Source organism: Girardinichthys multiradiatus, chromosome 3 (genome assembly GCF_021462225.1).
Source record: "Girardinichthys multiradiatus isolate DD_20200921_A chromosome 3, DD_fGirMul_XY1, whole genome shotgun sequence".
Taxonomy (NCBI): domain Eukaryota; kingdom Metazoa; phylum Chordata; class Actinopteri; order Cyprinodontiformes; family Goodeidae; genus Girardinichthys; species Girardinichthys multiradiatus.
This window is the reverse complement of record NC_061796.1, coordinates 19999001-20021988: the sequence shown is the minus strand read 5'-3', so window position 1 is coordinate 20021988 and position 22988 is coordinate 19999001. Positions and strand designations below refer to the sequence as shown.

Genomic DNA, 22988 nt, shown 5'->3' with positions numbered 1-22988 from the left:
CTCTTGCAGTCCTGTTAAACTTACAGCAATGTATACCTATCTTTTTAAAACTTATGCAACATACATTTCCATTTGTTGTAAAATGTTTTCAAATTTTGTTTATTTGACCAAACTGCCTTTTCTTATTGACAGAAATCTGATTCTGAAGCCAAGTTGTTTGATCTGGTTCTTACTAAACATGATGGCTGTCACTGCTGCTAATCTGCAGCCATGCCAAATCCCCATTAGTTAACATCCCCATCCCATTTTTTCCCTTTTCATTCTTGTTGTCTTTTTTTTCCCTCACCCCTTCCTCCTTTCCATCCTATCATTCTGCTTGGTTGCTTGCAAGCCTGGGAACCAGTCACAAGGATTTCCTCTATAAACTGCAGTTGGTTCGAACTTGGAGTCGGTTAGGTTTTAAAAACACCACAAAGGATTTCGAATGGCTGAGGAAAAGATCAGATAAGAAGAAAGAGCCTAAAATCTAGTTGCCCATATTCTGCTTTGGGCAGGACAGCACAATCAAAATCTGTAATTCTGTCATCTTTGTGTTGATGCCCCTGGGGAAACCTAGCGGTGATGTAGTGATTGGGAATGAGGAGCAGATAGCTCACATGACTCCTCCCTCTCTCAGTCTGCCTTTGAGCTTTATGTCTACACACACACACACACACACACACACACATATCCGTGTTTTACTATCTTTATGAGGACTTTTCAGTTACTTCCATTCATTTTCCTTGATTTTCAGTGCCTAACCCTGACACTAACCCTAACCCTAACCAGTTAATACCTAACCCTAACCCTAACAATAACTCAATTCATACCCTAGTCCTAAACCTAACCCCTGTCCCAAGAACAGAATTTGGAAAAGTGAGGACCAGGAAAATGTCCTCACTTTGTCAAAATGTCCTCACTTTGCGATAAAAATACAAAAATTGGTTCTCATTCAGCAGCAAGTACAAGTACACACACACACACACTCCCCCTTGATGTTTCACCTTTCTGTTTGGCCTCACTGATAAATTGGCTCATTTTCATCTTAACATTCACTGCTTTATTGAAAACTGTCTCCTTTTGTATTTACAACAGTGATGCCCTTTCCTATTTCATTCTGTTATTGTAGCACACTCTTTCTCACACTGCCATTTATTTCCATTAGTGGTTTATATGCTGTCCCTTCCCCTCCCAGTAATTTCTGAGCACTTAGGATTGCAAAATAAACCCATCTGTGATTTCCCACTCTTGTCCTTTGTCTTCTTTCGCTGTGCTTCCTTTATCCACCATGACTCTTTAATTCCACCAAGCCTGAGTGCTATGCTTAAGCTCACTGTCTCCTGACCTACAAGTGTACCATCACAATAAGAAATAATATTTGTGTTTTAGACCTTTTTTTTCTATTTTTTCGCTTTTTTAAAATAGATTATCCCACATTTCAATCCATTATTTATTTTTTGTAAAAGAGAAAAACTACACTAATAGGTTACATGGGTAATTTAGGTTGTTTTCTGCCATTTTCTGGTAAAACTTTATAAACCAGTAATATCTTAATTGCAGTAGGTTACTCTTTTGGCAGTTCAAACTGGTTGGTTCTGAAGGTTAAAGATAACAGCTATTCTAAGATAGACCAAGATCAATGCAGGCTCCGACTATCGTGAAACTACTGTTATCTCAAAAATACTGCAGCGGTTTATGGGCTCTGTAGTGAAAACAGAAAAATGTAATGTGTTTCTGGTCAGACCCACCCACTGGCCCTAGTCAAGCTTTTACTCAGTGTTTACAATGCTTAAACTGATTCAAAAATGAATGTTGAACTGATATTATTAAAGTGTAGGTTAATCAGAAGTTCCTGCGCCAGTATCAGCCAGGCAAAGGATTTCTATGGTCAGTGGGTGTGTATCTACTGTGTGAGTTGTATGCTTCTGATCAGAGACACAAGGTCAACAGATTAAGCGCAAACTCTAGCCATCCTTTGATGCTACATTCACTGGTAATCGGAAAAGGCTGGTGCGTTCACTGACACGTGGACAACCCTGTTTCTGTTGTTAAACCAACAACTTACCCCATCTGGTAAATTGCAATTTATAGCAAAAGCTTACCAAGACCAAACAACCATGCACACACAAACACTTACTCTAACAGTCATGTTTTTGGACTATGTGAGGGACCATGGGTATGTGGAGAGAACATACAAGCTCCATGAAGGAAGACCCTAGGCTTGGATTAAAATCCAGGATCTTCCTGCTGCAAAGCAACAGTGCAACTGGGCTACCTTTATACAGATTATACCATATATAAATATATAGCTAAACAGTAGCAGATTAAAGAGTGTTATGTACAATTTGGAGATGAGTATAGAGTAAATTTTAATGCTGTTGTTTTGTTTGCTCCTGTAGGTCATTGAGTCTCTGGGCATCATGATCTACAAGGCTCTCGACTATGGCCTGAAGGAAAATGAGGAGAGGGAACTTAGTCCTCCGCTGGAACAGCTCATTGATCTCATGACCAATTCGGCTGAGGCAGAGAAGGAAGCCTGCCTTGACGAAGGGTATGAGGCCACAGAAGAAGAAGAAGAAACAGAAGATGACCCTAGCAGCATCTCCAGTGTTCACAACTACAAAGATATCCTGAAGGTCAGTGCCAAAAAGAATCCCAATATATTTTGACCAGTTTTGTGGTGAAGTAAACAGTTCATTTATTCTAGGCAAAACTTTAGAATGATGTTGCTGTCATAAATATTACTCCAAATGCAAAAGGCCTCATTAGTCCCCATTAGTTTTTTATTATAAAAAGTGTAAACACAGAACCAAGCATACTGTATATGGTAATCTTGTTAGCACCTTATTGATGGTAAAGAAAAGGGGTCGGCAACCTGCAGCTGTTTTGGCCCTCCACAGTGGCTCTTCATAACTTTGGCCAAAAATTCAAAAGACTTGGAAAATATTTTTAAACATAAAGGGAAAAAAAAGGCTAGTTCTAGCTTTTTTGTCTGTGTTTTTTCACACCATATTTGCATAGAGTTTCCATCACTGAATAGCAGTAGTGATACCAGGATTATGCTGCATTAAGCTGCAAACTGTTCTTTCTTCATTTTTCATAAATTGGGAACTTCACATTCAAGAAAAGAGTTTTATTGTGTTCTCGTAAAAGTTAGAATTTTATCTTTGTTCTAAAACTTAAAATTAGATATGCATTTTTTTATTCTTTATTTTGAATGTAAAAAATAAATAATTTATACAGTAGGTGTTGATAAAACTTGATAAGCCTGCTTCTTTGAAAGGGTAACGTAGGTTTTGCTGCTCTAGAAGAATTTAGAGGGCATAGGTTGATAACCCCTGGTATAGAAGCTTTGTAAACCAAATGCTTTGTTACAATTATTTAAAGGGATTACAACCATAAAACGCTTTTAATTTGTCATTTTTGTCATTGTTTAACAATTAAATAAAATAATCATCAATCTTAATTTACTGCGTGAAAAACAGCAGGAAGGCCTCGAAGATCAAAACCCATCACCAACCAATGGGTGATGTCATGGTCATGGTGTTCAACAAAAATAGAAACAGTTGTAAATATTTAACCCAGTTCTCCTCAACTAAAACATACAATCACATAATCACATAATTGCTAATAACTGAATAAAAAACTTTCTTTCACAATTAGTCTGGAAGCAACAAAGAGTCCTATTGAAGTGGTTTAATTGGGAGTTTGGAAAGCTATTGTTTGTAATGCTTGTGATACCAAGCATCTGAAAGTTTTTTTAACTGTTAAAACAGTTAAAATAGTTTTTTAATGCTTACAATTTTCTTATGATCTTAGAACATGCGTTAGCAGGATTACATATAGATTTTTACTTTTTGTGTTATAGATGTAATGCTGACAGCCAAATCCAATTTGTCTTTAAAAACTATAACATAAAAAGATATATTAGTTTAAAAACATATTTTTTATTTCATGTTCACATTTTAATGTTAATTACTTGTATGAAGAACAGAGTTAACATCTGGTGTGTGAGTGAGCTGAAAAACAGGGTCTTTTTGATTTTTAAACACAGACAAAATGATTATGGAGTTGACATTTTAAACCATTTTTATCATCTTAGATAAGCAGTTAGCATGTATAGCAGCATTAAGAGAGCACTCTCCACCAGAGATTGTAGATCAGTACCTTAACTCTGTAAACATTTATAAATCCTGTATGTTTGAGGGTGGCTAGAGGCTAAAAGATCAAATGGCCATCACCAGCAATTTGGCTGTAATGTGTTTAGCCTTCCTGTTATCTGCTAAAGTCTCACTCTTGCTTCCTCTCTGGGAGCTTAGATGAACCATAGACACGTCACAATGTGGAGAAAATACTATTTCCTTTTAAATAGCTTCTTACATGCCTTTTCTGACTTTGTTTTTCCAACATCGCAGTCATACTAAGAATACATCAAGTCATGTTCCCTCAGTAACACTGTCCACACCAAAGAGTGTTATTGTTACCATGGCATGAGCTAGTAGTGCTTGGTTGGGTTCAGTTACTGGAAGGACAAGGATCCAAGTTTTGAGTTTCTGTCCTGCCAGTCACTGGTCAGGACCAATAAAGCTTAAACTGAAGTCCTGTCACCACAGATAGGTGACCAGTAAGACTCAAGTCTTACTGGTCAAATTGGGATTCTTTGATAACTTGTAACTCACCTGGGGCTACTTTTAGATCTGGTTTATATGCAGTCATTTTCTTTGTGTTTAATGACACATGTTGGTAGTTTTAATCCTGAGAACATGGTTAGTATAATACTTCTATTTGAGATGTATTTACTCATAAATCTTTACATTTTAAGGTATGCAAATTAATTATTTTTTCTTAAAGAGGAAACTGTTGACAAAAGGCGGAGGGAGATAAATACACAGCGGTGCTGCCATGCTGCCATGTTCATCCTCCCTCAGAATCGTGTATTGGCAGGGCCCAATAGGGCAATGAGTCAATGTCTCTTTCCTTACATGGCCTCACACTGTTTGGATAAATAGCCAGTCATACTCACATATCCATACATACATCCACACTGCTCTGTCACATCGGAGTAGCATGACATGCTGGCTGGCTCTATGGCTGACCAGCTGTCGGTTTAAATTGTCACTACAGACGTTTTCCCTCAGACGTTTCGATATCTCTTTCTCCTCAGTTTCCATTTGTCCTGCTGTCCTAACCCTAGGTGACACTATCAACAGCTTTTAACCGAGACACATTAAGTTTTTATGGATGAAAAAATTGAACCAATTTCAGTATTTTCTCCATGTTCAGGATAACGTAAGTAGAGAAAAGGTTATGTTATATATTTTTTGCTTTTTTTTAAAGTGGATCATTTGAGACCAAGACCATGCTGAGCATTAAACAAATATACCTTCTGTTTCTCTAAGAGAAAGTCAGACATATTTGTCACCATATTTATGTGTGTAACAGTTAGGCACTTTTTATGAAATGTGATAAGGACATCTACAAACATTTGGAAATTCTGAATCCAGCTGTGAAAAATATTAATCACATCAGAGAAATATGATTACCATTCAGACTTCAAAACTTGCATCTGAACAAACTACTAGAGTTCTGTATGTTTTTTGGACACATGAAACCAAAGTGGATATTTTTCACCATAAAGGACAACAGCATTGTTTAATGAAAACCAAACACAGCAGATCAGCACAAATACTTCAAACCAAATGTCAAGAATGGTGGGCTGCTGATTTGGGCCTGGTTTGCATCTACAGGATCTTGGAGTCTTTCAACCATTAACTCCTGGGTTTTCCAAATATTCTGCAATCAAAATTGAGACCATTTGTCCAGTGCCTCAAGCTTGGCCCAGACTGTCCTTTACAACAGAACAATGATCTTAAAAGATATTAGAGGTTCTATTTAATTTCTTTTAGGACATTCTTGGTTAAAGACAGTCTTCTTACTCGTCCTCATAAATGATTGTTAAAAATAATTATGCAAAGTAATCTGATATAAGAGCTGTACAGTATTTTAAAGCACAGCTGTCATCGCAATATAATGTGCGCAATATTGCAAGAGCAAAACACTGCTTTGATGCAATATTTGTTAGGCAACTACAAGTGCCATCCATTTACACTTTGCACACCAAAATTATACTCTGGACTTTCACTGCTCTTGAATCCAACAGCTGATGTAGATTTTAGCGACTAAGATGGAGAGTGATTATTGCTGGAAGAGAAAAGTGTGTTAATTGTGACAGATATTGTGATCTCACTATTCAGTAATAATAACTCAGCTTTCTATTATCCTGAAATCATGTACCCTTATCTAATATCATGCTATTCATTGTTTTTCTATCCCACTACCTGTCTTGTTTTTAGTTTTCAAAGCAAAGACACTGATTTGTTAATTGAATAATATAAGGAATTTTTCCCATCTGCCACCAGCCTTGTTAACAAAGCCCGGAAACCACCCTAACACTCTCCCTTTCCCCCACACACCCCCTTTTTTGCTGACAGGACACCTGTAACTTGTAACTCTATGCGTTACATTAACGCTCAGCTTGGACTCATGCTTTACTTGCACAATGATCACCTGCACTGTTGTATTGCTCTTGCATCTTATACTGCTCAGGTCCTTCTCAAAATATTAGCATATTGTGATAAAGTTCATTATTTTCCATAATGTCATGATGAAAATTTAACATTCATATATTTTAGATTCATTGCACACTAACTGAAATATTTCAGGTCTTTTATTGTCTTAATACGGATGATTGTGGCATACAGCTCATGAAAACCCAAAATTCCTATCTCACAAAATTAGCATATTTCATCCGACCAATAAAAGAAAAGTGTTTTTAATACAAAAAACGTCAACCTTCAAATAATCATGTACAGTTATGCACTCAATACTTGGTCGGGAATCCTTTTGCAGAAATGACTGCTTCAATGCGGCGTGGCATGGAGGCAATCAGCCTGTGGCACTGCTGAGGTCTTATGGAGGCCCAGGATGCTTCGATAGCGGCCTTTAGCTCATCCAGAGTGTTGGGTCTTGAGTCTCTCAACGTTCTCTTCACAATATCCCACAGATTCTCTATGGGGTTCAGGTCAGGAGAGTTGGCAGGCCAATTGAGCACAGTGATACCATGGTCAGTAAACCATTTACCAGTGGTTTTGGCACTGTGAGCAGGTGCCAGGTCGTGCTGAAAAATGAAATCTTCATCTCCATAAAGCTTTTCAGCAGATGGAAGCATGAAGTGCTCCAAAATCTCCTGATAGCTAGCTGCATTGACCCTGCCCTTGATAAAACACAGTGGACCAACACCAGCAGCTGACACGGCACCCCAGACCATCACTGACTGTGGGTACTTGACACTGGACTTCTGGCATTTTGGCATTTCCTTCTCCCCAGTCTTCCTCCAGACTCTGGCACCTTGATTTCCGAATGACATGCAAAATTTGCTTTCATCCGAAAAAAGTACTTTGGACCACCGAGCAACGGTCCAGTGCTGCTTCTCTGTAGCCCAGGTCAGGCGCTTCTGCTGCTGTTTCTGGTTCAAAAGTGGCTTGACCTGGGGAATGCGGCACCTGTAGCCCATTTCCTGCACACACCTGTGCACGGTGGCTCTGGATGTTTCTACTCCAGACTCAGTCCACTGCTTCCGCAGGTCCCCCAAGGTCTGGAATCGGCCCTTCTCCACAATCTTCCTCAGGGTCCGGTCACCTCTTCTCGTTGTGCAGCGTTTTCTGCCACACTTTTTCCTTCCCACAGACTTCCCACTGAGGTGCCTTGATACAGCACTCTGGGAACAGCCTATTCGTTCAGAAATGTCTTTCTGTGTCTTACCCTCTTGCTTGAGGGTGTCAATAGTGGCCTTCTGGACAGCAGTCAGGTTGGCAGTCTTACCCATGATTGGGGTTTTGAGTGATGAACCAGGCTGGGAGTTTTAAAAGCCTCAGGAATCTTTTGCAGGTGTTTAGAGTTAACTCGTTGATTCAGATGATTAGGTTCATAGCTCGTTTAGAGACCCTTTTAATGATATGCTAATTTTGTGAGATAGGAACTTTGGGTTTTCATGAGCTGTATGCCAAAATCATCCGTATTAAGACAATAAAAGACCTAAAATATTTCAGTTAGTGTGCAATGAATCTAAAATATATGAATGTTAAATTTTCATCATGACATTATGGAAAATAATGAACTTTATCACAATATGCTAATATTTTGAGAAGGACCTGTATATTTACTCTCACTCACTTAAAACTGTGCACATAGATTTATATTATATTATATTGTAGATATGTTTATACTGTTTAATTTGTATTGTATTGCACCGACTACGCCAAAACAAATTCCTTGTATGTCCAAAAACGTACTTGGCAATAAAGCTTTTCTGATTCTGATTCTGATTCTGATGAGCTGATCCTGAACATAACTTTTTTTTTTTTCAAAGTTCTGAAATAACAAAGACTAAACCAGTAATGTAAGCATTGTAAACTGTAGATACCTCCATCATGCTTGTGTCCTGTGTTACTTTCGAACCTGTATACTGAAACTACCCCTCATTTGCAGCTGTGTACAGCTCATCTTCCCAGTGTGTCAGATGCCCCAAGTCACTACCAGGCAGTGTGTCGAGCACTGTATACAGAAACCAGGGAGCTACGCACCTTTCTGGAGAAGATCAAGAGTGCCAAAGAGGTGAGTCCTTATCATAATGATCATGGCTGTGTTAGAAAACCCTGCAAGATCAGTTGCAGTTTAAGCCCTTTGATATGTTTGTAGGAAATTATGAGTGCATTATCTCAAACTTTAATAAAGGTTCATGATTTAACTTTATGTATCCTCTAAACAAGAAAAAGCTCAACCTCTGATGATATTTTGCTCTTTATCTATAAATACATTCTTTAATTTTACAGATTTTATGCATTTTATGCAAGTTTGAACTTGTGTTTTGAAGGCACAGACAATGAATCCTTCTTGCTGCATCCTTCCATCCTGTGTCCCTTGTTTTTATCTACAGAATGCATCTGTCATAGACCCTGCACAGATGAACTCAAAGACAATAGTCAGATGGCTGCTGAGTTGTCTGCTTGTCAGAGCTGATGCAACCAGTCAGCTGATGTAGACTGCAGGGAAGGAAATTAATGGAATGTAGACATGAGAGCTCATCCTGGATTAATCACACTCAGTTACTCATACCTTAACCTGCTGTTTTCATCCTTTCCGTTTTCATATATTTCATGCCGATTTTACGGTAACATGATAATTTAGATACTGTTTACGCAGCTACTTGTTTTCTTTTTCTTGACCCAGATTCCTTTATATATTTATGAAATTGCTCAATTACTACTCAATACTGATTTTGCATGGCTCTAATTTACCAATACCAGTTTTAGTGGAGTCTGAGTTCTTTTAAAAAACTATAAACAGCAATAAAAATTTTATTTTCATACGTTCTGCAAAAATTCAAACTTAAATGGTCTAAATGATAAAACATTTGTAGTAAACAGCAGTCTCTCTTTGCATTGCTAAACATCTGTAAATTCCTTGAGGTTATAGGACCTATGTGTCCACTCTATAACAAGTGTCTCATCCTTCATTCCTAGGTTGGGGCCACAATACGTGATTTCTGCCCGATTTGATCAATAATTTCCAGTTGGAGAAAATCTGTGTCGTTCTGCACTAGTTCTCGTCAGTCAGCAGGGCGAGTCGCCACAAAAAACTGTTAGTGTACGATGTGTGTGAGGGGAATCATGTTGATCAGACCTCAGTCGCAGTCAAACATGTTTATATTTTGTGAGGCAGATCTGGAAGCAGTTGTGTAGTGTAAGTTGATCACTGACTCAACTGTAAATGTTAGTGGCTTACAGCCAATAAATATAATATAATATCAGAATCAGAATAGAAATATCACCTGTGCAAAATTTGAGAATATCTTTTATAAGCGCCGCCTACTGGTATATTTGTGCTAAGTGTGTGATCCACAGTTTTTCAGTCATAAAACAGAAAACGGTCTGTTAGACTCCTCTAAGTGATTTCAAAATCCGGGACGACTGTGAAAGTGGTGTAGTGTGTCCCCAGTTTCAGAGTTCCTCTGTCTGATTGTTCCAGGCTCTGCTGTCTGACCGGCTGTGCGTTGTGCATGTCAGACATTAGATGATAAAATGTGCCAACATGCTGACTGTCATTCTGAAGAAAGTGCAGAGGTCAAGTTTTTGTGCCTGACTCAGTCAGATGTTATTAAATCGCACGTTACGGTTGTTTGCTGTCCTTATAATTTTACAGTTTGTCGCTAAACCACTGAACATGTTCGACAGTGTATTGTCAATTACAGAGGAATGGTGCTGGCAGGTGATTTCCTGTTACACAGTCACATGGAAATGCTTTCTGCTTGATGAAGTCTTGGCAAAATGAGCATCCGTTAACAATGTGATTCTTTCATCAGAGAAACTTTATTGACGCATTCCTTTTTCCCCTCAAGTTCACCTTCTGGCTGCTTTATTTAACCCCACATCCATGTCTTCTTGGTGCACCCGGGCTCTTACTTTTATTTTTCCAGCCCAAATATAAAGCCTGCAGAGTCATCTCAGACTTTTGTTTCTCCTCAGGAGCTCTTTGGAGCTCCTGTGTGTGTTGAAATATTACCCGTGAGGAGTCGTGTATGTGTGTGCGGTTTCCACCTGAGGGTTCCTTCCTGCCTTGCACCACTGCTGCTGCCCTTTAAGTGCTTGTAATGCATCTGAATGAATGAAGGGGATTTGGCTGGTTGCATAACAAACTGAGAAAGACTCTTAAGATGAAGGGAAGTCGGAGACTGCAGTAATTGTACACTGAAGCAATCACCTTTGCTCTGTTTACATCATAACATAAATCACAGACATTCATTTCCTCTGCAAATAAAAACAGGCTTTTGTAATGGCCTCAAAGCACAAACATCATGATGACCAAGGAACACAGCCGATAGGTGAGAGAGGAAGCTATGGAGAGGTTTAAACCAGGGATTGGTTATAAAACAATATCTCAAGCTTTAAACATCTCACAGAGCACAGTTAAATCTATCACGTGTTGATGAACATGCAACTTTGGAGGAGCTATAGACATCCAAATCTCAAGTGGCAAAATCTGTTGACAGGATGACTCTTAGCAATGCATTGATTTAAGAGTGACAAAAAAAGTAACTGTTGGAAGAAAGCTAGAAGACGTCCCATTTGAAATGTGGCACGAACTATTTAAGGGACACAGCAAATATGTAAAAGAGGGTGGACAGGTCAGACAGTGAGGTCAAAAGTGAATATTCGGGCACATGTGCAAAACACTGTATGTGGTGGACAACCAACACTCCAAAGACCCTGAACACACCATTCTCACTGTGAAACATAAAGGTGGTACCATTATGCTGTGGGATGCTTTTTTTCAGCGGGGACAAAGAAATTGATGCAAAGAAAGATGAAACTAAATAAAGTGCAATTCTTGAAGAAAACCTGTTAGAGGGTGCAAAGAATTAAGCTGGACAATGAGCCAAACATAGAGCCAGATCTACAGTGGAATGGCGTAGATCAGAGCATAATCATGTGTTAGAATGACCCAGTCAAACTCCAAACCTAAATATATTTGAGAATGTTTCGGAAAAGTTTAACATTGATGTTCAGATATACTCTCTAAGCAATTAGACTGAGCTGGAGCTATTTTTCAAAGCTTTTAGAGACACATAACTGCGGTGAAAGGTGCTTCTACACCTTTTTTATTTGCGGCATTTTCTCTCCCTCCCTCTTGCCTGCTTCTGCATCTGCTTTTGTCTGTGTTTTTCTCAGAGCTTCACTTTACATATCTTCCAAACTTGCAAATTATGGATTTGGTCAGCTGGTCTCTCAACGCAATTGATCAAATTTGTTCCACGGGAAGACAGGGTAAACGAGAACCCTCTTGCCCAGCCGGTACATTCTTCTCTAGATACACAATGGATTCCTGGCCACAGTGGAAGATTGTGTGCTTTACTACAATGTCGGTTGAGGACGCAGAAGACGTTTAAATATTTGGATTTTTGATAACAGGATTTCTGCTTTTTAGAGCTGGCGTCCTGACTTATAGAGTGAGGAGCAAAACGTGGGCAGCTGTTCAAAGCATCCCAAAGCTGCCTGCGATGCTGGATGGAATCTGCAGAGCGATCAATCCTCAGACTGAATTGTTAAGAGAGCTAAACCGTAGGCTGGATACGGTTCTTGAACAGAATTGTAGCCTGGAAGCGGCTTTTGGACTCAGAGATGAAAGGATTTAATCATGGAGAAAGTTGTTATCTCGAGAACTGTGGAAAGTCCCGGAAATTTTGATATTTTGATTCGCAATTGAGAGATAACAGTAAAAACTCTTAAAGTGGTTGGAAATCAACACAACTGCTTGAACCACAACATTTATCTTAAATATCTCCTGGATATTATTTAAACATGGCGCTCTTTCCCAGCACCCCCGAACAGCTGTGACCCAGATTAGACTTTGCGGCCAATTGAGAAAACTTCCATCTCTCTCCTCAAGGACAATGGCGCTCTCTCTGTGTTGACAGTCGAATTCTTGCACACACACTCACAGTTATTTATTAGCAACCCCAGGATTCCACGGCACTCTTGCAAAATCTTTTCTTCTTGTGTGTTGCTTAGCCCTGCACCTAGTTGTGTGATTTCATTATTTTTTCATAGATTTTTAGTTTTATCAGAAGGATTACCAGCGAAAACCAAACATTATTAGTAATTTGGACTTTAGCTACTCTTACACCAATGACCCAGCTTTCTTAGTTAGATTACAGTGGACTGTTATTACTTAGTTCAACTTCAGCACCAGTAAAATAATATATTATTAGCACCTGAAAATGTTGATTAAAGCTGTTTTGTACCAGTGACTCAGCTTCCCTAGTTAGAATTCAGTGGAATGATGAGACTATCAATATTATCATCATCTTTTTTTAGCATGAGATGCTTTATTATTAAGAGTGGCTTGGAACTAATTTCTACCAGTAAACCCGGAAGGATTATTAATTATTATTACTCCCAAGGATTATCAGTATCATTTGATTCATTTTTCTGTGTTTCATTTTCTGTATCATTGTAATGTTTTTCCTCATGTACAGCGCTTTGAGTGACTTGTTGCTGAAAAGCACTATATAAATAAACTTGACTTGACTTGACTACAAAGACTTGGCCCTGGGAGGGTAAATATAAATGCCCTGTCTACTTCTCTGATATCTTTATTTGTAGGATTTTTCTCTCTTCAGACAAAATACATTTAAGTTTGGGGTAATGTTGTGACGAAATGTGAAAAGGGGGTATGAATACTTTTCAAAACACTGTGTACAATGCAAAATGTTTTTGCCAAATCAGCTTATATTTCACATTGAGCTCTGTTAGATACCTGATCTTCTTTTGGGTTCTTCTGGTTTTTTGTTGAAGACAAATTGTGGAAAAGATTAGAAACTGAGATTAATTCATACCAAGTATGCAAATTACTGCCTTTTGTGATTGATTAGTCTCCGTTCAACATGAGTCTCATTCAGCTCAGTTCTCCTGCAGAGTTCTCTGACCACTGAATCAAATGTTCAGTTTCCACAAGAAGAAAACAGCTTTTTAAAGACAAAATGACCTATAATGATGTATATCATGCTAGTCGTAAAAAAATAGCATGATGTTTGATGTCTGGAAGCAGCAAAGAAAGTACTGAATAAATCAGACTCACTTATAATGATTCATATGTGATAAACAGATTGTGTTGTTGTTTGGTTCTTTGAGTTAAAGACTGCTTTAATGTTCAAGATAATGGTGTTTAGAAGACATGGAGTAGATCTCTCCTTTTGCTCCTACTTGAAAAGGTAAGCTGTATTTTGATTTCAAGCTTGGATCAGCCTGGATCAGACAGTAAAATTAGGTGATTTGGGAGTTTAGACAGCTGTTCCCTGATTGGATGATGGTAATGGGTTAGTTTCTGGTCGACTGAGATTTTACTCTGCTGTCAGCTGGGCGTCCCCTTGTCACTGTCTTATCAACCACTGCTTTTCTGTTACAAGTTCAGAACAGTCCCACTCCACAAATCTTAACCCAAGGCAACACATTGTATGTCTGCCTGCTGCTATAGAACTCTCACGTTTTTCAGCTGCCTTTTTTCCTCATTTTCACTTTTTTGAATATACAGGTCCTTCTCAAAATATTAGCATATTGTGATAAAGTTCATTATTTTCCATAATGTAATGATGAAAATTTAACATTCATATCTTTTAGATTCATTGCACACTAACTGAAATATTTCAGGTCTTTTATTGTCTTAATACGGATGATTTTGGCATACAGCTCATGAAAACCCAAAATTCCTATCTCACAAAATTAGCATATCATTAAAAGGGTCTCTAAACGAGCTATGAACCTAATCATCTGAATCAACGAGTTAACTCTAAACACCTGCAAAAGATTCCTGAGGCCTTTAAAACTCCCAGCCTGGTTCATCACTCAAAACCCCAATCATGGGTAAGACTGCCGACCTGACTGCTGTCCAGAAGGCCACTATTGACACCCTCAAGCAAGAGGGTAAGACACAGAAAAAAATTTCTGAACGAATAGGCTGTTCCCAGAGTGCTGTATCAAGGCACCTCAGTGGGAAGTCTGTGGGAAGGAAAAAGTGTGGCAGAAAATGCTGCACAATGAGAAGAGGTGACCGGACCCTGAGGAAGATTGTGGAGAAGGGCCGATTCCAGACCTTGGGGGACCTGCGGAAGCAGTGGACTGAGTCTGGAGTAGAAACATCCAGAGCCACCGTGCACAGGCGTGTGCAGGAAATGGGCAACAGGTGCCGCATTTCCCAGGTCAAGCCACTTTTGAACCAGAAACAGCGGCAGAAGTGCCTGACCTGGGCTACAGAGAAGCAGCACTGGACCGTTGCTCGGTGGTCCAAAGTACTTTTTTCGGATGAAAGCAAATTTTGCATGTCATTCGGAAATCAAGGTGCCAGAGTCTGGAGGAAGACTGGGGAGAAGGAAATGCCAAAATGCCAGAAGTCCAGTGTCAAGTACCCACAGTCAGTGATGGTCTGGGGTGCCGTGTCAGCTGCTGGTGTTGGTCCACTGTGTTTTATCAAGGGCAGGGTCAATGCAGCTAGCTATCAGGAGATTTTGGAGCACTTCATGCTTCCATCTGCTGAAAAGCTTTATGGAGATGAAGATTTCATTTTTCAGCACGACCTGGCACCTGCTCACAGTGCCAAAACCACTGGTAAATGGTTTACTGACCATGGTATCACTGTGCTCAATTGGCCTGCCAACTCTCCTGACCTGAACCCCATAGAGAATCTGTGGGATATTGTGAAGAGAACGTTGAGAGACTCAAGACCCAAAACTCTGGATGAGCTAAAGGCCGCTATCGAAGCATCCTGGGCCTCCATAAGACCTCAGCAGTGCCACAGGCTGATTGCCTCCATGCCACGCCGCATTGAAGCAGTCATTTCTCCAAAGGATTCCCGACCAAGTATTGAGTGCATAACTGTACATGATTATTTGAAGGTTGACGTTTTTTGTATTAAAAACACTTTTCTTTTATTGGTCGGATGAAATATGCTAATTTTGTGAGATAGGAATTTTGGGTTTCATGAGCTGTATGCCAAAATCATCCGTATTAAGACAATAAAAGACCTGAAATATTTCAGTTAGTGTGCAATGAATCTAAAATATATGAATGTTAAATTTTCATCATTACATTATGGAAAATAATGAACTTTATCACAATATGCTAATATTTTGAGAAGGACCTGTAAATCCAGACACAAACAGTGACCTCTCCTGTTGGAAACGGAGCAGGCATCAGAGGAGTGCAGATTAGCGTTTTGTTTTCCACAGAACTGCTGTCAGGCTGTCTTGTCGACTTATTCTGCTCTTTTAGCGTCCAGGGGAACACTACCTCATGCTGTGATGTTTAATCAGGGCTGTTCAGTGTGTTCACATGATTTTAAACCAAACTGTGATCCTTTAATGTTATCAAAGTTATTTTACCGCAAGTGTGTGAAGACTGTGCTTATCATAAGGCAAGTTCACATTTTCCAATAACAAACTGACGTGTCAAACAGGGGAAAAAGACAACGAGATCAGCAGTGAACGTAGCAGTCAGCTCTTGTTGAATGTCGGGATTCCTACAGATAGGACCAATTGATCCTTAACAGAAAACATTTGTGGCTGTGCTGCTGCTTGAAAAGACACACTAGCCAGTCTGACTGCTTCAGCATCTGGTTGTATAATTTCTGCTGGAAGTCAGGAGATAACTTTGTGGACATTTGCATCCAAATCATGTGCAAATTACAAAAAGGATGAAATCTAATTCATGGGGCAGCTGTTCAAACCATACAATATTCTTTTAATCTGCAGATGTTTAAAACCTAAACTCTACTTCAGGTCAATAAGAAATCAGTGTCCTACTCACTATACACAGAAAAATGAATTGCAATTCCTGGTAAAGATTTATAAAAAGCTTAAAAAAGAAATTCATTTATTGCAGTCGAATATGGTCACACTGAACCTTACAGAAAAAGCCAACCTTTTACTTTAGTACATATCAGTGGGAACATACCATTTTAAGAATTATTTTTACAAAATCTGAATACCTCTGAGGTTAATACTTTATGCAACCTCTCTTTTACCAACTTTTTCACCACCAGTCTTATTCTGTGGCATTTCACCCTGGATTCTCTGTTATAGTCTCATGGCTCTTTGGTGAACCAGTTCTGTGTTGATTTGGACACATATTTTGGATCATTATTTGACAGAACAAATAATGCTGAATGACTGAATCACTTTTCACAGATTTGTTTGATCTACAATCTCCTGGTATTTCTAAATAGTAATCATATACTGTAACAAGGTTCCTGTGTCATTTGGAAGACAAGCAGACCCACAGCACCACTGATACCCCACCCTACCTTACAGTGGGCCTAGGGTGTCATAGTTTTTGTAAATGATCTGACCCACATGCAGAATAACACTCAGGAGATAAATAGAAAGTTTAAAAGTTTTCAGGGGAGTTAATAGTGGTTTGAGATCCTGGACTGGTAAATTACCAACTGCACAGAAGATGGGAGAGAGGGTAAGACCAGAGGAAATAAACAGTTATTGTAAAGCCAGTTTGTCACTATGCTTACTCGGGGGAGGAAGATGGACCACCAGAGGGATGAGAGATGTGGGGTCTGAGAGCGTAACGCAGGAGCAGTTCTGTGGGGGTAGATCCTTCCAGGGTTAGTCACACGAAAGTAGATCCTTAGGAGCTATGATCCAGGAATGTGTGATGAGAGTGGATTGATGGTGTGGAGCACAGGTTGGAGGTCCTTGCATGAGAGTTGGTTGGAGGATGGACAGGGTTCGCTTATGACTTGATCCGGATGGTCGAAGAGCCAGGAAGCTGCCAGTGTGAACTTGATCCAGAGGAAATAACTGGAGACTTGAATACTTATCCAGAAGTCAGAGAACGCTCTTTAAGAAGAGTCAGGAAACCAGCTTGAACTCAACCAGTTCTGGAAACAATCTGAGCAGGAGGACACACTTGAATTAATCAGAGTTCTAGAAAAAACAAGAAAGCAAAACTGGAGCTTGGCGAGAGTTTGTTACCACTGGTGGCTAATACTCAGGCATCAAAGTGCTGGCAGCGTCCAGTCTAAATACACCTCCAGGTAATTAGTCAATGCGAAGCACCTGTCCCCTCTGCACCTGTAAACTCCAAGACCATCTAGTGACCAAGCAGAGTAAATGGCAGGCAAACACAAATACACAGTAAACTCACAGATCCCGAGATAGGGAGCCTTTTCCACATTTACATCATATGTTTTAAGTATTTGCTGCTGAAAATCTCAATCTCTCAATCTTAGTCTGATCTAAATAAACACAGTTTGAATTAGATTTTAGACAGTTTAGCAAAAACTCCTCTTTTTTTGTTTTTGTTTTTTGATGATAGGATAGAAGTTTTTTCTGCCAACACTCCCAAGCAACTTGTTGCCATTTAGATGGCGTCTAATGGTTGTTGGGGAGACTTGGTGACAAGAAGATGTCACTGTTTACTGCAGATCTCTAACAGGGTCTTTGTGGAATATCACGAAAACAGAAAGTCATGGATTACTTATTAAAAGTTTCTGGAAACTCTGAACAACCTAAAAATGGAAAGTGAAATGCCTAAGTTATGTTTATTTTAAAAAGATGGAGTGCCAGCAGTAATTTTGTAAAAATCTATTATTTCTTAATTGAGTACGTTTCCCCTTTGAATAAATATTCTCATAATAAAGTCCCTTTTTCTAAGATTTTCTGTGTAAAATTATTCATAAAAACAGCTTTTTTGATTTTGGTGGCTAGCATCAAAGCTCCTTTAACCTCCCTTTATTAACAGGAATCAGGATATACTGTACAGGTCCTTCTCAAAAAATTAGCATATTGTGATAAAGTTAATTATTTTCCATAATGTCATGATGAAAATTTAACATTCATATATTTTAGATTCATTGCACACTAACTGAAATATTTCAGGTCTTTTATTGTCTTAATACGGATGATTTTAGCATACAGCTCATGAAAACCCAAAATTCCTATCTCACAAAATTAGCATATCATTAAAAGGGTCTCTAAACGAGCTATGAACCTAATCATCTGAATCAACGAGTTAACTCTAAACACCTGCAAAAGATTCCTGAGGCCTTTAAAACTCCCAGCCTGGTTCATCACTCAAAACCCCAATCATGGGTAAGACTGCCGACCTGACTGCTGTCCAGAAGGCCACTATTGACACCCTCAAGCAAGAGGGTAAGACACAGAAAGACATTTCTGAATGAATAGGCTGTTCCCAGAGTGCTGTATCAAGGCACCTCAGTGGGAAGTCTGTGGGAAGGAAAAAGTGTGGCAGAAAACGCTGCACAACGAGAAGAGGTGACCGGACCCTGAGGAAGATTGTGGAGAAGGGCCGATTCCAGACCTTGGGGGACCTGCGGAAGCAGTGGACTGAGTCTGGAGTAGAAACATCCAGAGCCACCGTGCACAGGCGTGTGCAGGAAATGGGCTACAGGTGCCGCATTCCCCAGTCCTGGGCTACAGAGAAGCAGCACTGGACTGTTGCTCAGTGGTCCAAAGTACTTTTTTCGGATGAAAGCAAATTCTGCATGCCATTCGGAAATCAAGGTGCCAGAGTCTGGAGGAAGACTGGGGAGAAGGAAATGCCAAAATGCCAGAAGTCCAGTGTCAAGTACCCACAGTCAGTGATGGTCTGGGGTGCCGTGTCAGCTGCTGGTGTTGGTCCACTGTGTTTTATCAAGGGCAGGGTCAATGCAGCTAGCTATCAGGAGATTTTGGAGCACTTCATGCTTCCATCTGCTGAAAAGCTTTATGGAGATGAAGATTTCATTTTTCAGCACGACCTGGCACCTGCTCACAGTGCCAAAACCACTGGTAAATGGTTTACTGACCATGGTATCACTGTGCTCAATTGGCCTGCCAACTCTCCTGACCTGAACCCCATAGAGAATCTGTGGGATATTGTGAAGAGAACGTTGAGAGACTCAAGACCCAACACTCTGGATGAGCTAAAGGCCGCTATCGAAGCATCCTGGGCCTCCATAAGACCTCAGCAGTGCCACAGGCTGATTGCCTCCATGCCACGCCGCATTGAAGCAGTCATTTCTGCAAAAGGATTCCCGACCAAGTATTGAGTGCATAACTGTACATGATTATTTGAAGGTTGACGTTTTTTTGTATTAAAAACACTTTTCTTTTATTGGTCGGATGAAATATGCTAATTTTGTGAAATAGGAATTTTGGGTTTTCATGAGCTGTATGCCACAATCATCCGTATTAAGACAATAAAAGACCTGAAATATTTCAGTTAGTGTGCAATGAATCTAAAATATATGAATGTTAAATTTTCATCATTACATTATGGAAAATAATGAACTTTATCACAATATGCTAATATTTTGAGAAGGACCAGTATATTGACTCTTGAGGGATAAAAACAAGCCTACCCTAACTGGAGTCAGAACTCTGACTGCATTGATCCTTTCTGATCTTTCAACAGAACCTCCGAAAGATGGAGAAGGAAACCTCAGAGGGGCCAGTCCGAGACTTGAATGAGCTGCAGAATGCTGACTGGGTGAGAAACCAGACTTCTTTCTTCAGATCCCCAACCTATACTAATATTATCTTTATCAATCTCCTGTATGGTTCGGTATACTCAAAGAAAGATATATATGTGGTCGGATACACTGAACAGAAATTAATACACCAACTGAAACTGTTCATGTTGTGCTTTGCACCCTAAACCTGCTCATTGCTTTCTCCGCCAGGCTCGATTCTGGGTTCAGGTAATGAGGGACCTTCGTGAAGGAGTCAAGTTAAAGAAAGTGCAAGAGCGTCAGTACAACCCTCTGCCCATTGAGTACCAGCTCACTCCCTATGAGATGCTCATGGATGACATCAGGTCCAAACGCTACAAGCTGCGCAAAGTCATGGTCAGTCCTAGAAGTACTCAGCAGCTCCCAGTGTGCTATAACAATCCTTCTTCCTGTTAGTTTGGATCAGAAATTAACCCTGGAGACGGGCCTCTAATTGTGTCATTCCTCCAAGAATTAGCTCTGTAAAAAATATGCAGCTCTGTTGCATTATACTAATATAAGTAGCATTTTCCTTGGTTGTACTTTGTATCTTGTTGAGTTGTTGCTTATAAATGATAGGTTAGGTTAATGTGTCTTTCCATTTTGTTTTGTCAGATTAATGGAGACATCCCACCGAGGTTAAAGAAAAGTGCTCATGAAGTTATCCTGGAGTTCATCAGGTCCAGACCACCACTTAATCCTGTGAGTGAAAATAAATTTCCTTGGACTTTAGTGGGAAACAGAAAAAAACTTTGTCAGGGAGCATAGATCAGTCTTTATCTTTAGGAAACAATAAACATTCATGTGGAACAGCTAAATCCAGCACAAGTGGCCACTTGGCCCACAGCCACACATGTCCAAGACTGAGAGGATTTGATTATAAAGTGACTCGTATATTCAGTTCCTGCCAACATTGACAACCCTGGTTAAGATGTGTGAAAGTTTTAAGATAAATTTATCTTTCACTGCCACAGCACAATCTTACACTACAAATAAATTTTTGTACTTTTACTTAGTGGGGAAAAAAAATCCCATCATAAATATTGGCACCTTTAATCTCTGTCCCTTATAAAACCCCTTTCTGCCTATAGCCGGGCACTTCTGGGCAATCTTCTCCTCTAACATTTCACAAAGTTGAAACCTGCAAGGAGAGGGATTTGTGATCATTCCTCTTTGCACCATCTTTCGAAACCATGCTGAGTTCCAGGTCGTGTCTCACCAAAGGCTTTTCTGTAGGATATACTTTAGGTCTGGGGGTCGAGATGAAAGGTTGATTTTGTGTCTGATGAACAATTTTTGTTGATTTGGCCATATTTTTTGTCCTTAACCGTCTGTAAGATTCACTGAAAGTCCATTTCAGTTAATTTAAAGAGAACAGAAACAGCCCCACAGCATCACAGACCCTACACCATGTTTAACAATAGGCAGGATTTGATTTGACTTGCTATGTATTTATCCTTTGTTTCACAACTGGCCAATCTGGAGTGTTTTTTGCTGAAAAGTAGGGATGCACCATTCTGAAAATTTGGGCTTATATCCATACCAGATAATATTCCTGTTATGGCCGATAACCAATATTTATAGAATAAAAACCGATATTTATTTATATTACATACATTTCCCTACCCTCCCACCCATAGACTGCTGGAGATAGGCACCACCTTCACCGTGAACCACTTTGGAAGAAGCGGTAGAAAATGACTAACTGACTGACATTTCCCTACCCTTTCGACATCATGAAAAAATGACCACACCACTGACATTATGTTCTGCTTTATTAAAACACCCCACAATTTTGTACTGCATCAATATTACTGTCACATGTCCAAACAATCAAGATGGAAATAAACACTGGTTGTTAATATCGGCCCAGTTTGACTTATGGGACCGATAAAATGACTAACATTGGCCAATACCGATGTTACTGCAAATATATCATGAATCCCTACTAAAAAACCTAATGTTAATGGGGAAAGCATGTGGTTCCAGTTAAAGTCCCAGCACAGTTAAGCCAATTCTACATGTTTACCTAGTAAACATGTTGAGCTGGACAGAAAGGGCTTTTTCACTCCACGCCTAATCAGCTGGTCGGCATGCAGACAGAGTGTAATGATTGTCATGGAGACCACAATATGCCACTGTTTGCTGCAGGGATTGTTAGGAGTAATAATTGTGGCCAACAAATTTGTCCAGATTTCTATATCCAACCAGTATAGAAAGTTGTAACTGGTATTTGAAGTCAGTGAAAAGCTAAGGTCTTCTCTCATCTCTCAAGATCAGCAGACGCTACTAAAAACATGGTGATCATCTAATACGTGAGAGACATGAGGACCTGGACAGGTGCTCCTCTGCCTGCAGGCTAAAACCCTTTATGTCAGTTTTTTTCCATTCCACTCTGTATATCTGACCCACCTTTAAACTGTCTTAGGTGTCAGCTCGTAAGCTGAAGCCTCAGGCTCAGCCTCCTCCGACCCTGCATGAGCGGATCTTGGAGGAGATAAAGGCAGAGAGGAAACTTCGACCAGTGTCCCCCGACGATATCCGCAGAGGACGGCTGGGTAATGAAACCTATTGTGCATCCTTTTATTTATTTTACACAAATACACACAGTGTACACACCATATAAATAAATATACTTTACATTAAAATGTTTTAGCTGATCACATGCACATGCACTGCAGCCTTATTGCTTTGAGCTATTTCAGTTCCTTTTGTGCTTTATACCACTAATATTTGAGCCTCTGCTCCTTGCTGTTGTTGCCTAACCTTTTATGCTTGTGCTGCTACTGATGCCTAATAATGCTCTGTGGATTCAACAGTTTACAGTAGAATGAAGGCAGGACAGAAAGAAATTCTGAGTGTCTGCCTTTCTTGTAAATGTAAAAACAAATTTATGG

The 22988-nt window shown here is 39.6% G+C and overlaps 1 protein-coding gene across 3 annotated transcripts in view; it reads left to right on the top strand.

Annotated features, from left to right (window-relative positions):
- Window positions 1-22988, top strand: part of spire1b (spire-type actin nucleation factor 1b) — a 57017-nt gene that overhangs the window by 12167 nt on the left and 21862 nt on the right. For all 3 annotated transcript variants that reach the window (XM_047361286.1, XM_047361284.1, XM_047361285.1), the window contains exons 3-8: window positions 2379-2615; window positions 8527-8652; window positions 20016-20090; window positions 20284-20448; window positions 20707-20793; window positions 22520-22649. In XM_047361286.1, coding sequence (XP_047217242.1) covers window positions 2379-2615; window positions 8527-8652; window positions 20016-20090; window positions 20284-20448; window positions 20707-20793; window positions 22520-22649 — 820 coding nt within the window. The remainder of the gene's footprint in view (window positions 1-2378; window positions 2616-8526; window positions 8653-20015; window positions 20091-20283; window positions 20449-20706; window positions 20794-22519; window positions 22650-22988) is intronic.